Raw genomic sequence first — 17,827 nt, forward strand, 5'->3', positions numbered from 1 at the left:
GGGGGGAATCATTTTTTGGGGGAAATGAGAACCTGCCAAGTTGCCTTGGATGCCGTGATGTTCTGTAAACCAAATGCTTGACTGACTCACATCAACTCATTATAACTGAAATTATGATTCACCTCCATCTTGACAGAAATATTTGTTTGTCTCCGTATTGTTATTCGCAACAAAGGTGAGGACGTTCTTGCTAAAAACAAATATGGTGTTACAGTATATACAATGACACAAATAAAAATAGTTGACTCTGCGGGGAGATGGCTAGTTAAAGCAGCAGTACTTCAGCTTAAGCCCCTCTGGCAGTGGGATTGGGAGATGAACACTTTCCTCCTCACCATCAAAGACACAGATGTTCTCGCCATGGGGATTTTAATACACACAGATGGCTGTTAGGACAACAGAATCAAAATAGCCAGTGGTCACAACGACACCACAACTAGGCCAAAACACTTTGCAAACTGGCAATTCAGGGAGAGAGAAGCACAAAATCACTGTTTAATTTAGCTCTGTTGGCATCCTGTTCCTGTTGGAGATCAACGTTCTGCCAACCAAACGAAGGGTGTCTTTGCAAAGCATGCTGGATACTGCAGATCATATTTCTTTCTCCATGATTTATATTGGGTAAAATGCCAAGCCAGATGGAGACACACTGGTTTATTTTTTTGCAACCCAAGGTACAGTGAGAGATGAGAAATATGAAAGAATATGCCGACGTATAATTGTCGGTGTGCGCATGCATGTGCGTGCATCAACACAGAATGTTTTAGTTATTACACAAAATCATAATTTTACTCAATTTCAACTACATATGATTGACAATTTCCACTGTGTTTGTGTACAGCCTCCATCAAGAGGATTTAACCATTCTTTGTACACATAATACTCACCAATAATTTTAAAAAACATCAAGCATTCTGTTGTGTTGAGTGGTGATGAAGGACACGCCGTTTCTATCACCAACCTGTATTCTTAACCTCGGCGACACACACACACACACACACACACACACACACACACACACACACACACACCGAGCTGTAAATTCATGCTACGCACGTAACCGTCTCTCACCTTGACACGGCTCTTAGCCCACTCTAAACACGTGGGACCTACAGGACCTGGGTATTACATAGCTGTGCACTAGAACACTTCTTCTACAGGATAATTAGTGCAAGATCCCAGCTAATCCAGAGGCAGACACTATACCTGTCAAACTCACACTGGGAGTGTGTGTGTGTGTGTGTGTGTGTGTGTGTGTGTGTGTGTGCGCACGCTAAGCTTCAGAATGGAAAAGAGAGCGAGAGAGAGAGAAAGTGAGAGAGTTTATAGCATACTAATGAGACTGAATTAAAGAAAGTGTATAAGTGTGTGGGGTCCAACTCCCAATGTCCCTCAAGGCTTATCAGAAGTGCATGTTTGGTGGGACTCATTGCAGTAGTTTTTGGCTGTGCTGAATTACAGCTAAGATGGGATCTCACAGAAACATATTGTGAGGGGGGAAATAGAAATGGGACTCTGTAAAATGTCACTGTTAAAACACATCGAAAGTTGTGAACTTTCCTAAACACCTCGGTACCTCACCTCATGGTGCCGTTTTCGCTCCAAGGTGTGAAGTTAAGGCTGATGTGAATCTAATTGCATGTCTTGTAGCTATCCTTTGTTCTCTGTGTTTAATTTCAAATCAGTGGGTTTTTAGGCAGTTCAATGTTTTTTATTTTTTTAAATGACAGAAACTGATGGAGGTAGGCCAGGGTATATCTGAACAAATACATAAGCATAGATAAAAGGTTCAGGAGCGTATGTGGCATCCGTGATCATAGGGAGAATGTGTTGTGGTAGCGGCACTCCAAGGTGTAGCCTAAAGGGAATTCTGTAGGGAATCAAATTATATGGTTCTTTAAATTTACCGGAGGGATAATGTATCTAAGCCAAGACAATGATCAAATTCAATTATGAATCACACTTTAGATTTTGATTCTGTGCTTGTCTAAAAGTCCATTTCTAATGTTACCACATGTTTAAATAATGAAAATAGTAAATACAATTTGTAATAAAGTTTAACCATTGAATTTTTGCAATTACTTTACACACATACTACAGCAAAATATAAAAAACTAAGAGTCAAGCAGGCATCTTGCTTTTAAAAAAATATGCTTGGTCTCCCTGAATCATACTTCTACTCTGTCATACAGCACACCTTCTCTCTGCAGTTTAAAATGAAAGAAGGAGGATGTGTAGCTAAAAAAGACCCAGGCTAGAGATAGAGGTCACCTTAGAATAAGCCAGAGAACAACTGGAGCCCAAAAACAGAGTGATGCACGGTGTTTAATCCTTGCCGTGTTGTAGCGTGTTGTCCTTTGCCTACAGACGTTTTCTGGCCGTTTTGGATTTCATTTTGCTTTGATGCTGAAGATGGAGGTGACGGTCCAACTGAGTGAGTCAGCCACCGAGAGACCATTGATTCCACTGTGCCTTTGATCCTGGTAGAAAGCCTACTCTTCTTCGAACAATAGACATTGTCTAGGTAGCTGTCCGTACTTATGGTGTGGTGAAGCTGATGGTATACTAATACTGTGTAGGCTCTATCTGATATTGATGTTGTTTATTCATGATTACTTTGTTGTCTAGAGAAAATAAATGTATCAAAAGGATTTAGATTATTATCGTCTATGACAAAAATAAACTATGAAAATATTGGATGCTGGAAACGTATTGGGCTTTACTGAAAAAATTGTATTGAAGCTGAATTGTCGAAAGGGAGAAAGAACTAACTGGGACTCTATATGTAATTGCAAAGGGGGAAAATAATCATCTAAAAAAAGGTGTTATGTAACATGAATGCTTTTTGCAAAGCAATAATTTCTATTCCACTTTCATTTCTCATTTTCTCCTAATCCTGAAAAATTGAATTGGCCTTTTTTTCCTGGTGCCATTGTCACGACTTCCGCCGAAGTAGGCTCCTCTCCTTGTTCGGGCAGGGTTCGGCGGTCGACGTCACCGGCTTTCTACCCATCGCCGCTCCATTTTTCATGTATCCATTTGTTTTGTCTTGTTCCCTTCACACCTGGTTTTCATTCCCCAATCAATCCATATGTATTTATTCCTCTGTTCCCCATCATGTCTTTGTGTAAGATTGTTTGTGTTACATGCATTTTGATATTGTGGATCTTGTTACGCGCATTACTTTTTGTCTATGTTACGTGTTTGGGCACATTTTATGTTACTTTGTGCTGTCATTTTGACCGGAATAAAAAGTGCGCCTGTTCACTACACTCTGCTCTCCTGCACCTGACTTCGCCTCCAATACACACTCCTAACAGCCATTGGCTTCTCAGAGAAATTAAACCTACTCTGACAAGCAAAAAAATACTCATACGAAACAAAATACCTTTTTTTTTTCAGCAACTGAAAATGTATGTCCTTAGACGAGAGCAGAATAACCACCCCCCCCCCCCCCAAAAAAAAAATTACAGTATAAAATAAATAGTGGCATGCTCTGCTAGTTAGAAGAAGCAGGTTTTGACGACGGCATGTGAAAACAACAGAGATGAGCACAATGTCTGAAAGCATCCGACTCCCAGGCAGAGTGGCACAGGAAACATGGCAGGCCGGGGATCAGCAAGGGTACGGAGGGACGTCTGCAGACTAGCAGAGGTGCCCGCTTCCCCTGCCAGGGCTGGATGGATGTGTTAAAGCGGGGGCTGTCTTTTTCTCTGTCTCCAGCTCCGGCCCTGGTCTTTTATTGTCAGTTTATCATGTAAGACAGGCCTCATGTCAGCTATTGAAGGAATAGTAGGAGACAGACTACCCCCAGCATAACCAGTTGGGCTTTAACAACATGCCAGAGCATCGGGTATAGGGCAAAGGAGGCGAGGAGAGCAGACACAAATTAAGTTGACTTAAAACTCAATCACCTGACACCGTCATGCGCATATCATTATTCCACACTGCAGAGAACTGAAAATTCAATCTGCTTGCCGAGGACTGATATTGAGAGAAATAAAATGTGCCTAGTACAATAGGAATAGGGATTGGAAAACAATAACCCGTCAAATGGCATCGATGGAGGAAAAGTCAGTGGGTTTAATAGAACATTTCAAGTGCAGGCTTCAATCTGTGCCATGGTTTATCAAATTCTACCTTGGAAGTTGGATGACTTTGCTTCGAAGCCACATATTGGCATTCATTTATACAATATACCCAGTAATGAAATGAGGTCCTGTTAATTCTCTGTTTTTACTGTTTGCTGCATTTTCATTCTCTTTTATCCTTTTAAATTCTGAAACCCCCAACCCCCCTCCGTACTACTCTCTGCCTGTCACTCAGCTTTGTCTTTTGTTATCTCAAAAGCAGCCTCTTTTGTCATATCCCAAATCAAATTGTCATTGCAGCAGTGATAGTACTTTAGAGGAAACCCAAAACACAGTACAAGCATCATTGAAACTATTCAATTATTCAACATATTATCCAAATAGTGTTTTGTTCGAGGAGAAACACTCTACAGCCTCTTAATGCAAAGTGACAGAATTCAGCCTAGCACACCCCCTCCCCCCTCTACTCCATACCATGTCCTTATCCTTTGGCTTCTATTGTAAAAATTATTTTATTTTAAGAGGGCATCCATTAGGAAGTCTACTTTTTATTAAGTGGCAGGGGACACCAGAGCAGACCAAAGCGCAAGCGGATTAACTAAACATAATAACTTGTATAAATCAGTGTCATGTTAATATACATCTACTTCCCACAGACTGCACAGCTCTTTAAAGTTTATGTGTAGAACATTTATACATCTTTGGGGAATTAGTTAGCGGAATACACTCTGGTAGAGTAGAGTAGACTCCACCCGGCACAGCCAGAAGAGGACTGGCCACCCCTCATAGCCTGGTTCCTCTCTAGGTTTCTTCCTAGGTTATGGTTTTTATAGGGAGTTTTTCCTAGCCACCGTGCTTCTACACCTGCATTGCTTGCTGTTTTGGGGTTTTAGGCTGGGTTTCTGTACAGCACTTTGTGACATCAGCTGATGTAAGAAGGGCTTTATAAATACATTTGATTGATTGACGTACCACTCCTCCTGTTTCTGACAACGATCCAGACTAAGAAGAGATAAAGCTAAATCATCTGAGATATTCAATCCCCTTACTGTGAATGTTAAAGTTGGCCATAAAGACAGAAGCTGTAACTGAGGGGCTTGGAGGGAGCCAGTTACAGAGGGATAGCGGCATATTATATTATATGATAACCACGGCAACAAAGCCCAACAGAAATCCATCAAAGTGCTGACTGTCAGTATTGGGCTCATCCGGCCAGAGAGGAAGCAAGATTGGCGTGCACTTTATTTTTCTGTTGATGTCATGACATGAGTGTGGACCCCTGGTTTCAATTGACACCAAACAAAGATGAGATAGGTGAAGACGGCAAGATGACCCCTACTGGCTCCATCCCTGGGGTTGTCACTGAACCTCTGGAAGCTTTCAGAGCAAGAACATTCTCTTTGTGGAATACAGATTGACAGAATGGTACTTCATTAGTAACCAGGCAACCTGTCATTAGTTCTACACGTCTCAAGCTATAGCCTATCTTTAATTGTGAGCCGAGTGTCAATGACATCTGCTCTGACAGTCATATAGCCCTATGAGTGGTTGTGGAAGAAGGTGTTAGCTACACAGCAACTGACTGGTGATGATGGGGAACAAAGTCTTCTCTACTCCTACGCCATATCTCAATGTGTTACTATTGAATTCTGGCCTCAGTCACACAAAGCAGTATTTTGAAAGAAATTTCATGCCAAAATCTAAATGCAGAAATAGCTAGCAATTTTATCCCATTTGCACCACGATTCATTTTTTTTTCTCTAGTCAGATCTTCAAACAGCAAACAGCATTTTCATTATCTCCAGCACAATACCAGTGTCTACATTATGTGAAAATGTCACATTTCCACATCCTGTCGAAAAAAATATTAAGTTAAAAACTTCTAACCGATGACATCGAAGGTTATAACTTTTCAAACACTATGAAATTCGCGGTGATGTGGGGAGCAAGAAAATACCCTCCCTCAGGCTAGAAACTCATTGCAGGTTTTGAAAATGAGTTTCTTACTTTTAATCATGCCCTATGTTTTTAACCACATCATAGAAACACACCATTTTCACATATGTAGACACTGGTTTGGTGCTGAAGATAATGAATGAGGTTGAAAAGTGGCGGATTTGCCCTTTAAGCTATGCTCATGTGCAGCTATTGTTGGGTTCACCTTGGGGTCATGATAGGGGCTGTACCAAATGTTTGATGTATTATAATAGTTGATTATGCTTATGTTGTATTAATAGAAGGGGAGGGGTTATAAGACCCCTCCCTCCTTACATTTATAGGGTCCTAGACTACAAATATAGATATATAGATATATATATATATAGTTATATTCATTATAAAGGTTTAATATTGTTCCACAGTCTTTTCTAGTCTCTGCCTCTTATAAAGAAACGGTCTGAGAAATGTGTGACTGAGACAGAACTCTGCAAGGGAGTGAAAGAGATAAGAGACTCGTCAGACATTCCACTATAAATCAACTTGGGGAGTGGACATTTACTGCTGAGCCTTTAGATAACACTGAAACTCTTGTTTGTATAGCTGTGTATGCATGGGCTTGGTCTCATGAGTAGAAGGTAATGACGTAGGCAGTGACATCACTAAGGCTGGACTTCGGGCTTAATAAAATAACTTGGACCCTTTACTATTTTGCAGAACTTACTCGGAAACATGCGTGCTATGTTCCTGTTGTCAACTTCTGTCTGCAACTGCATTAATAAAGGTTTTTGAATTATTTAATTAAAGATATTGTCTGAATGCTAATTTCACCAATGAGCCAATGATTGACAAGGAATGAACCCCAACACAATTATTGACATCCGACAAATACCTGATTGCAAGATAAATTATTGATCCATCGAGATGCATTTTGGATGGAAGGACAAAGGAACGAACAGTACAATACAACATTTGAAAAGCAACACTACTACTAACATGGGATAAGATGGCACAATTGTACCAAAAATGTAAACCCTGCAACATAGCCAAAAGAACCAGCTGATTCCAGAATTGAACAACAACCACAACTTGACAGCGACATGAGCGAGCGGTGCTTCCTGTAACACACTCCATTACTAACACAAGTCATGCTGAGGAGAGATGCAATCATCATGGGTCGCTGACCACAATTCCTTCCTGATTCCGCGGCTGAAGCCATCACTTAGCCCGTTGCAGCCTGGTTAAATTGGCACATTAACTATGAGCTTGAGCCTTGACACTGATTAGTCAAAAACACCCTCAACCTTTCCTGTGTTCACTCACAATGACTGGATGTTTGGCAAGGTGAGAAACAATCTCTGAATTCTTGTGGAACAAAGAGGCTTTTGCTAATAATAAGGGTAGGGCTTTCTTTAAAAAATGATTTTACTAAGAGTGATAGTCAATACTGAAAATGAGAATGTATCTTAGCTGTAGCTAGAATACCCGACCAGGTTACACAAAACTGAAGAAGACCAGATAGAACTTGACGGCTTACAAATACAACACCTCAGGCAACTGTACCCTCAGGGCTGAGAGGTGATGTCATTGTTAAGCAATGCTAATCATTTGACTGACATATGACATTGCCGTACTGTTTTACATATTTTCTTATCTTCATAGACAATGAGTAACACCAAGCAACAGATGGAGAAAATTCTGATCACAAACCCACAATGGAACAAATCCAGGGATTCATGGCAGATCCAGGTCCTTTATGACAGGAGGCTTCCAGACTCCCATCTTAGCTCCACAGTGTACCCTGACCCCAACTGCACTCTCAACTCCCCTCCCTGCTCCCCCAGCAGTACGCAGCTCAAACCCTGACATGTGATTGAGACGTACCGCCGTGAGTATAGCACTCTGAGCCACAGGGTATGTACCTCTCCACTGGAGCCAACTTGCTTTTCTATTTATTTTTTCCCCTCCCCTTACTCTCCACAGTTGCTTTCAATCTCCTATCTGCCAGACAGGTTTGAGTGAGTGAGTGAGTGAGTGAGTGAGTGAGTGAGTGAGTGAGTGAGTGAGTGAGTGAGTGAGTGAGTGAGTGAGTGAGTGAGTGAGTGAGTGAGTGAGTGAGTGAGTGAGTGAGTGAGAGAGATGCGGAAGGGTTGGCGAGGACAAGCCAATAGAGTGATAAGATGGCATACAGAAACATGATAAGTGCTGGAAAGGAAACAGTGTAGATGTCAGAAAAGATAAAGGAGAATTGAATTTGAACTGTTGGTCTTCCACTAGGTGCCTCAATGCTTTATAAGGTTAGTCGGTAATGAGGTGTTTCAAAATCAGCCATGTACCGTACTGAACAAAGTGATTTCCTTTGAGTCCAAGTAGCTCTAAAATCTGTCATTCATCATCTGGATTTGCCAGTAAGAAGTACATAAGGTGCATTATTTATAGCCTTTAATTTTAAACAGGAAACTTAAAACTGCATACACAAACACACCCACACACAGATCTAAACAAAAACACTAAGGCATAACAAAATGCACCATCTTGCAGATGACAACACAGAGCAGAGCAGTGGCCGCTGCATATGAAATACCTTTGGTGTGTTGCCCTGCTTTCAAATGATGCACAGAACACATCACGTTGGAGAAAAATGGGAAAGAGAAAAATGGGGGGAAAAGGATTCCTCTGCGTCCTTTTCCTTCTGTGCCTTCTATGCTCATCCATTCTCAATGACACTCATGGTAATAAATCAAGACTGGGCGCTGTGGCCAGAGGGGCGAGCATCTGAAAGACTGGTCAGTGAAACACTCCCCCTCCAGCCTACCTGTGAACACCATACTTCATTCACAAATTAAAATGCAGAGATGGGAACTGAGGGGGCGGAGTGGAGTCTCACTATTCTGCTTTTGAATAAAGGGAGATGTGTGTGTGTGTCCGTCTGCGTCTGCGTCTCTGTCTGTGTTTCATATTGTTATAGTGTGTGTGCAGTAAGGCCTAAGTCTTGGTATCATCCTGGGGCGTCAACATTTTGTCGTTATGTAAGAAAGGAGAGGGAAAACAGATACGGAAAAAAATACTGATGGGATAGTGTGGGATTCCCCTCCCACCAAGTCATTCTGATGTCATAGTTAATGTTTCCTTTCAATCCCCTCTATTTGCTTTATTGCTCAATCAGAAATCAAACAAATATGCCAGCTATATTGTTGGGAGCATCAGGAACATGTCAGCTACTATTAAAGTAGACTACACCACTTAGAATAAAAACACAGAGTACAATAGGATGGCCTCATGGCATACATACTGTCAGGAATACCACTACATACACTGTCAGTAGTACTACCACTACTTGGAGAAAAAAGAAAATATTGACACATAATATCACTGTACTGTATGGCTATCTATCGTCATGTTGACTTGTCAATACTGTCATACTGAGGTGCCATTTAGTTAAAAAATAAACCACAACAAGGACATACTGTCGTGTAAGTGGATATCAACTGCCAGTTTGGATACAGCTACTATCCATTTCCTACAAATAACTACAGTTGAAGTCGGAAGTTTACATACAACTTAGCCAAATACATTTAAACTCAGTTTTTCACAATTCCTGACATTTAATCCTAGCAACAATTCCCTGTCTTAGGTCAGTTAGGATCACCACTTTATTTTAAGAATGTGAAATGTCACAATAATAGCAGAGAGAATTATTTATTTCAGCTTTCATTTCTTTCATCACATTCGCTGTGGGTCAGAAGTTTACATACACTCAATTAGTATTTGGTAGGAATGCCTTTAAATTATTTAACTTGGGTCAAACGTTTCAGGTAGCCTTCCACAAGCTTTCCACAATAAGTTGGGAGAATTTTGGCCCATTCCTCCTGACAGAGCTGTTGTAACTGAGTCGGGTTTGTAGGCCTCCTTGCTCATACATACTTTTTCAGTTCTGCCCACAAATTTTCTATAGGATTGAGGTCAGGGCTTTGTGATGACCACTCCAATACCTTGACTTTGTTGGAAGTATGCTTGGGGTCATTGTCCATTCGGAAGACCCATTTGCGACCAAGCTTTAACATCCTGACTGATGTCTTGAGATGTTGCTTCAATATATCAACATAGTTTATCTTCTTCATGATGCCATCTACTTTGTGAAGTGCACCAGTCCCTCCTGCAGCAAAGCACCCCCACAACATGATGCTGCCACCCCCTTGCTTCACGGTTGGGATGGTGTTCTTTGGCTTGCAAGCCTCCACCTTTTTCCTCCAAACATAATGATGATCATTATGGCCAAACAGTTCTATTTTTGTTTCATCAGAACAGAAGACATTTCCCAAAAAGTACGATCTATGTCCCCATGTGCAGTTGCAAACCGTAGTCTGGCTTTTTTATGGCTGTTTTGGAGCAGTGGCTTCTTCCTTGCTGAGCGGCCTTTCAGGTTATGTCGATATAGGACTCGTTTTACTGTGGATATAGATACTTTTGTACCCGTTTCCTCCAGCATCTTCACAAAGTCCTTTGCTGTTGTTCTGGGATTGATTTGCACTTTCGCACCAAAGTACGTTCATCTCTAGGAGACAGAACGCGTCTCCTTCCTGAGCAGTATGATGGCTGCGTGGTCCCATGGTGTTTATACTTGCGTACTATTGTTTGTACAGATGAATGTGGTACCTTCAGGCGTTTGGAAATTGCTCCCAAGGATGAACCAGACTTGTGGAGGTCTACAATTTGTTTTCTGAGGTCTTGCATGATTTCTTTTGATTTTCCCATGATGTCAAGCAAAGAGGCACTGAGTTTGAAGGTAGGCCTTGAAATACATCAACAGGTACACCTCCAATTGACTCAAATTATGTCAATTAGCCTAACAGAAGCTTCTAAAGCCATGATATCATTTTCTGGAATTTCCCAAGCTGTTTAAAGGCACAGTCAACTTAGTGTATGTAAACTTATGACCCACAGGAATTGTGATACAGTGAATTATAAGTGAAATAATCTGTCTGTAAACAATTGTTGGAAAAATTACTTGTGTCATGCACAAAGTAGATGTCCTAACCGACTTGCCAAAACTATAGTTTGTTAACAAGAAATTTGTGGAGTGATTGAAAAACGAGTTTTAATGACTCCAACCTAAGTGTATGTAAACTTCCGACTTCAACTGTACGTCTGGGAATTGCCAGGGATCTCACAATACAAGATCATCACGATACTAAGGTGCAGATACGATATGTATTGCGTTTCTCACAATTCTATATGTGTTGGGATTCGATAATAGTGATTTTATTATATTGCTCACTACATGTCGCTGCAGCGGGATAAGAGAGAGCCATGAGAAACCGAGTTTTGATCAGTCATGGAAATAAGTGCTAAAAACAAATTTGCCCAATATTTTTAAAAAATATGGAAAACAAGCTATGAAGAAAATATACGGGAGTTTTTGGTGCAGGTACAAAAAAAACTAGCAAAAAAATTCATTGCGATATTGTCAAGACGATACAATATATAATCAAAAATAATATTCTGATACTTTACCATATCCCCCCCCCCCCCCCCCCCCCCATCACAACAAATAACCTTGGAGCCCCCTTTGACTGTCCCGGTAAGGCTTCTGATGACGCCAGAAAATCCCTCAGTGCATGCTGTGGTGCTTGACGTCTGACTGCTACCCAGCCAGGCTGCCCAGTGAATGAGCTTCTGCATTGCCTTCAGAAAGTATTCACACCCCTTGACTTTTTCTACATTTTGTTGTGTTACAATCTGAATTTAAAATGGAATGAATTGAGATTTTGTGTCACTGGCCTACCCACAATACCCCATAATTTATTTTTTACAAATTAATTAAAAATGAAAAGCAGAGTCAATAAGTATTCAACCCTTTTGCTATGGCAAGCCTAAATAAGTTCAGGAGTAAAGATTTGCTTAGTATTTAACATGAGGTCCCTGTAAGGTCCCTCAGTCAAGCAGTACATTTCAAATACAGATTCAACCAAAAAGACCAGGGAGGTTTTCCAATGCCTCACAAAGAAGGACACCTATTGGTGGATGGGTAAAATAAAAAAGCACACATTGAAAGTCCCTTTGAGCATGGTGAAGTTATAAATTACACTTTGGAAGGTGTATTAAAACTTCTTGCGACTACAGGGGGTGCTGTTCCGAATTAGCATTTTGTCGTCTCCAAATTAAACTGCCTAGTACTCAATTCTTGCTCGTACAATATGCATATTATTAATTATATTGGATAGAAAACACCTTCTAGTTTCATACAACGTTGAAATGATGTCTGTGGGTGACCCAGAACTCTTTCTACAGCGAAATCCATGACAGACAGTGAAAGGTCTGAGAGCGAAGCTCTGGTTTCAGATCAGTTTTTAAGGTCTCTGTCTATCCTATGGAACGACACGAACTGCACCCGCCTTCCCCTGGATGTCAGTAACCAATGAGAAGTGGAATGGGCCTTCTCCGTAGCTCTCAGAGGTTATAAAAGACCAAGGAGTGAGAGTAGCCCCCCTTTCGACGCTCGCCCTTACGCAGGAAGGGACCTCCGGACGCCATTTTCACAGGCTCGGTTATCAACTTGAAATGTATCCGTCTGTAATTTAATTCGATATAGGACTTAGAAACATCATAAGGTAGTTAATTTAAACCGTTTTATAGGAAATTATATCCGTTTAGTGCGATTTTGAGGAATTTCTTTGTTGTGCACTCTGAAACTTTGGACACGTTTTGGGGTCCCGTTCGATCGTTAGTGGATATTTCGAAGGACAGAGGACATCTATCGACCAAAAGACGTTTATAACATAGAAAGGATACATTGCCCAAGAATATGATGGAAGAACAGCTCATAGTAAGCAATATTTAATATGATAAATTGTTGTTCTGTCGAAATATTTTAAACGCATATTTCGCCATTTTGTTTGGTATAGCTTCACTTGGCGAACCCTGTATTGAAAAGTAAGGATAATTTTACAAATGTAAATCAGCGGTTGCATTAAGAACTAATTTGTCTTTCGATTCCTGTCAACCCTGTATTTTTTAGTCAAGTATATGATTAGCTTTCAATTAAACTAGATCACTCTGATAGATGACGTCAGACATATTGAGGCTTGATTTCCTAGTATTTTTATTGTGTAACCACGGTTTTGTATGGCTAAATATGCACCTTTTCGAACAAACTGTATATGTATGTTGTAAAATGATGTTACAGGAGTGTCATCGGAAGAATTCTGAGAAGGTTAGTGAAAAAATTAATATCTTTTGGCGATGTTGACGTTATAGCGCTCTTTGGCTGGAATCGATGCTCTGGTAACGTTTGCACATGTAGTATGCTAACTTATCGATTTATTGTGTTTTCGCTGAAAAACGCTTAGAAAATCTGAAATATGGTCTGAAATCACAAGAACTGGGTCTTTCCATTGCTATGCTTTGTCTATTTTTATGAAATGTTTTATGATGAGTAAATTGGTCATACACGTTGCTCTATCTAGTAATTCTAGTCGATTTGTGATGGTCGGTGCAATTGTAAACTGTGATTTCTACCTGAAATATGCACTTTTTTCTAACAAAAACTATCCTATACCATGAATATGTTATCAGACTGTCATCTGATGGTTTTTTTTATAGGTTATTGGCTATCAATATCTTAGTTGAGCCGAATTGGTGATAGCACCTGAAGGAGTAAGAAACTGATGGAGTTAGAATAGTGGTGTATTTTGCTAACGTGTTTAGCTAATAGATTTACATATTTTGTCTTCCCTGTAAAACATTTTAAAAATCTGAAATGGTGGCTTTATTCACAAGATCTGTATCTTTCATCTGGTGTCTTGGACTTGTGATTTAATGATATTTAGATGCTACTATCTACTTGTGAAGCTATGCTAGCTATGCTAATCAGTGTGTGGGGGGTGGGGGGTGATCCCGGATACGGGGTTGAGGTTCGGTAAAGGTTAATACACCCAGTCACTACAAGATACAGGTGTCCTTCCTAAGTCTGTTGCCAGAGAGGAAGGAAATAGCTCAGGAATTTCACCATGAGGCCAATGATGGCTTTAAAACAGTTAGAGTTTAATGGCTGTGATAGGATAAAACTGAGGATGGATCAACAACATTGTAGTTACTCCACAATACTAACCTAAATGACAGAGTGAAAAACATGCATCCTGTTTGCAATAAGGCACAAACAAATTGGCAAAGAAATTAACTTTATTTCATGAATACAAAGTGTTATGTTTGAGAAAATCGAATGCAGCACATCAATGAGTACCACTCTTCATATTTTCAAGCATGGTGGTGGCTGCATCATGTTATGTGTATGCTTGTCATCTGCAAGGACTAGAGAGTTTTTTTGGGGATAAATAAAAATGGAATATAGGTAAACACAGGCAAAATCCTAGTGGAAAACCTGGTTCAGTCTGCTTTCCAACAGACACTGGGAGACAAATTCACCTTTCAGCAGGACAATAACCTGAAACACAAGGCCAAATATACACTGGAGTTGCTGAGTGTACTAATTACACTGTTGACTTAAATTTGCTTGAAAATCTATGGCAAGACTTGAAAATGGCTGTCTAGAAATAATCAACAACCAACTTGACAGAGCTTGAAGAATTGTAAAAAAGAATAATGTGCAAATATTGTACAATCCAGGTGTGCAAAGCGCCTAGCTCCTTAACCAGAAAGACTCACAGCTGTAATCGCTGCCAAAGGCGCACATTTCTTTTTACCCCTTTTTCTTCCCAATTGGTAGCTACAGTCTTGTCTCATCGCTGCAACTCCCATTCAGACTCAGGAGAGGCGAAGGTCGAGAACCATGTGTTCTCCGAAACACAACCCAACCCAACCAAGCCAAGCTGCACTGCTTCTTGACACAATGCCCACTTAATCCAGAAGCCGGGTTTATTATATTTCAGAGGAAACACTGTGTACCTGGCGACTGTGTCAGTGTGCACTGCGCCTGGCCTGCCACAGGAGTTGCTAGTGCACGATGGGACAAGGACATCCCTGCCGGCCAAACCCTCCCCTAACCCAGGCGACGCTGGGCCAATTGTGCGCCGCCCAATGGGTTAACAGAGCCTGGACTCAAACCCAGAATCTCTAGTGGCACAGCTAGCACTTCGATGCAGTGCCTTAGACCACTGTGCCACTCGGGAGGCCCTGCCAAAGGTGATTCTAACATGTACTGATCAGGGATGTGAATACTTATGTAAATTAGATATTTCTGTATTTAATTTGCAAAAACAAAAAATAACATGTTTTCACTTTATCATTATGGGGTACTGTGTGCAGATGGGTGGGAATATTCTTATATTTTTTCATTCATTTTGAATTCAGGCTGTAACACAACAGAATGTGGAATAAGAAATGGTATGAATACTTTCTGAAGGCACTAATCTAAATCAAGACCTGATTAAATCCATCTCCACCCCTACACAAAGAGCAGTCATGGCGAGAGCACAGCAAATTTGCTGGCTGGCTGAATGGAAGGACAGAGAGTCCTAACTCAAGAGTCGACGCGTGTCCTTAATGAGAAAAGAAAGTGATTTACAAGCATATGCTCCAGACCCTGCAGTCTGTTTAGTCTGCAGTCTCAATGCTGCTGGGCTGAGAGAGAGATAAAGTGAGAGACAGAGAGAAACAGAAAGACAGACCGACAGAGACATAGAGAGAAAGAGAGAGAGAGATGGGTTCCACAAAATGTGCGGGTTACTATACGATTCCGGTGTTGTGCATAGTCATAACAAGCAATGTATTGTTCGATTGCCATGGGGTCAAGTTCAAAATGAACGGTATACATCTTTGTTATTGTATGAACCACAACAAAAATCTGGAAAATTAGCACATCTATTGAGTCTATATGATTCATACTCAGGGTATGTGTATGGTTGTACATATCAACTAGTTTGATACAGTCTGTTGACCCACACACAGATGACTACTACCTCTAAATGTGAATATAAAACAGTCATGCTGTTTACTATCACATTGCAATAACACAGGCCTACAGTCGACAGTCACTGTCCAATCACTGAAGCCCCTTAGGTCTTCTAACGCCTATGGTATTCAATTACAGAACCACATGGGTATACACGTGCGCATATATTATATTCATGGGCAGGAGGTGTGGAAAGCCAAAACCTTGTTTTGCATATAGGATTAACTGTGTGTATGTTATCTGAAGATTGACAACTGTGGCCCACTGCTGTGGATACTTTTCTAAGGGACACAAATAAACACTACTCAATCAATGCAAGGCAGAGTCAACCTCATATGTGGGCCCTGGCCTAAACCCTTGCAATTTGCAATGAGAAAATGATGACACTGTAGCAAGTTTACATTATTATGCATTTCTTAATCTAACTTCCTTCAATGCTGCACATGTCCTAGTCTCTGCTATGAATAATGTGTTCATAAAAATACAAAATACCAATTTCATGCAGATTTTCACAGCTAAATTGCTATCTATGCATTCCCTCACTGCCTAATACTTAAGGCTATGCATGTCACTTAGTCATAATTTGTCATAGTACACAAAAATGACCCAATTGGTGTGTGTATGTGCGCGCGGTGAGTGAGAGAGCCGTGTACGAATGGTGTCGAGTTCGTTCTTGCGTTTTCATTACATGAGTGGTGTTCAGATACATATATAAGATACATATATAAGTTCCCAACGCTGTTTTAGTCCCTGTACCAGATAGATATGGCACAGTGGCTCTTCCCCTTGATTGGCCAACACACCTCTACTTGGGCTATCATGTCGTTAACATTAAACTGCCATAATGTTCAACCCTAGATGACACTTCACTGTGTAGAATAAGTCTTTACATTTTGAATGTACGAAAACAATTATTGTAATTCAGTAAATATAGCCTATACCACCGGCCAGGCATATGTTAGTGGTCCCTATGAGCAACCATTGTAAATCCGGTGATGGATTGGGGGACAGTAAAGAGGCAGTAAGATTATAATGTTCTTACCCAGTGTGAAGTATGGGAGAGCGGTGTTGTCAAGATCATCCATAACGGAAATTCGTCCAGGTAGGTCTGTTCTAACGAATAAAAGGAGTCGGGACTCCCCTCCTCCTCCGGCCACGCTCCCCGAGCCACCACCGGTGAAACTGAACTCATTCTCCCGGAGTACAGGCAGGGTAGAAACGGTAACGGTTTTAACTTCACAAGGGCTCTCTGCGTCGTTTTCCTTCTCCCTCTCCTCATCAAACATCGCTCCCCCTCTGCTTCCCCGGACTGTAGCGGTCCCTGTCAGCAAGAGCCCCATGAGGAGGAGGACGTGGTGCTTTACTCTCCCTGCCATCTCGCTCCCAATGCGCGGTTCTCTAGCTTTGAGTGCGGCTCTTAAACTGCTTGTTCGTTTATACTACAGCCACTGCACGCGCTCGGTAGTCATGTCTGTCCAGGAGGCGGCAGCACAGGTGTAGTCAGATCTGTAGCCTAATACTTTTTTTCTCCAACTTGCTTCCTTCTGTGTTGATGTATACACATCATTTCTCATAATGCGGATATAAGATTCTGTGAGACCTCGCCATAGATATGAAATGAAGGAAAGAGGGAATACATTTGTCTTGAGACAGCTTTTTCATGCAATCAAGGATATGCTTTTCGAGGCAACCAATGGGAAAAGAGGAAGTCGAGTTTCCATGACTGTTATGAAGTTATAATGCATGCTTTGATGGTAAAGTTCGATTTTTCGAGTAAATGCATTCATTTTATTATTACAAAGGGCTTTGCATGTGGGAAATAGCATTTTATGTTTGTGATGGATTGACAAATGTCACTTCTATTTTGCTAGGCTGTCTATTTTGTCATGTG

At 40.9% G+C, this 17,827-nt stretch overlaps 1 protein-coding gene across 1 annotated transcript in view; it reads right to left on the reverse strand.

Annotated features, from left to right (window-relative positions):
* The window catches only part of LOC120025537 (astrotactin-2-like), a 451,161-nt gene extending 433,939 nt beyond the window's left edge, over positions 1-17,222 (reverse strand). Inside the window, exon 1 of the mRNA XM_038970100.1 lies at positions 16,979-17,222. Coding sequence (XP_038826028.1) covers positions 16,979-17,222 — 244 coding nt within the window. The remainder of the gene's footprint in view (positions 1-16,978) is intronic.
* Positions 17,223-17,827: the final 605 nt, after the last annotated feature.

The sequence above is a fragment of the Salvelinus namaycush genome, chromosome 31 (assembly GCF_016432855.1).
Source record: "Salvelinus namaycush isolate Seneca chromosome 31, SaNama_1.0, whole genome shotgun sequence".
Taxonomy (NCBI): Eukaryota; Metazoa; Chordata; class Actinopteri; order Salmoniformes; family Salmonidae; genus Salvelinus; species Salvelinus namaycush.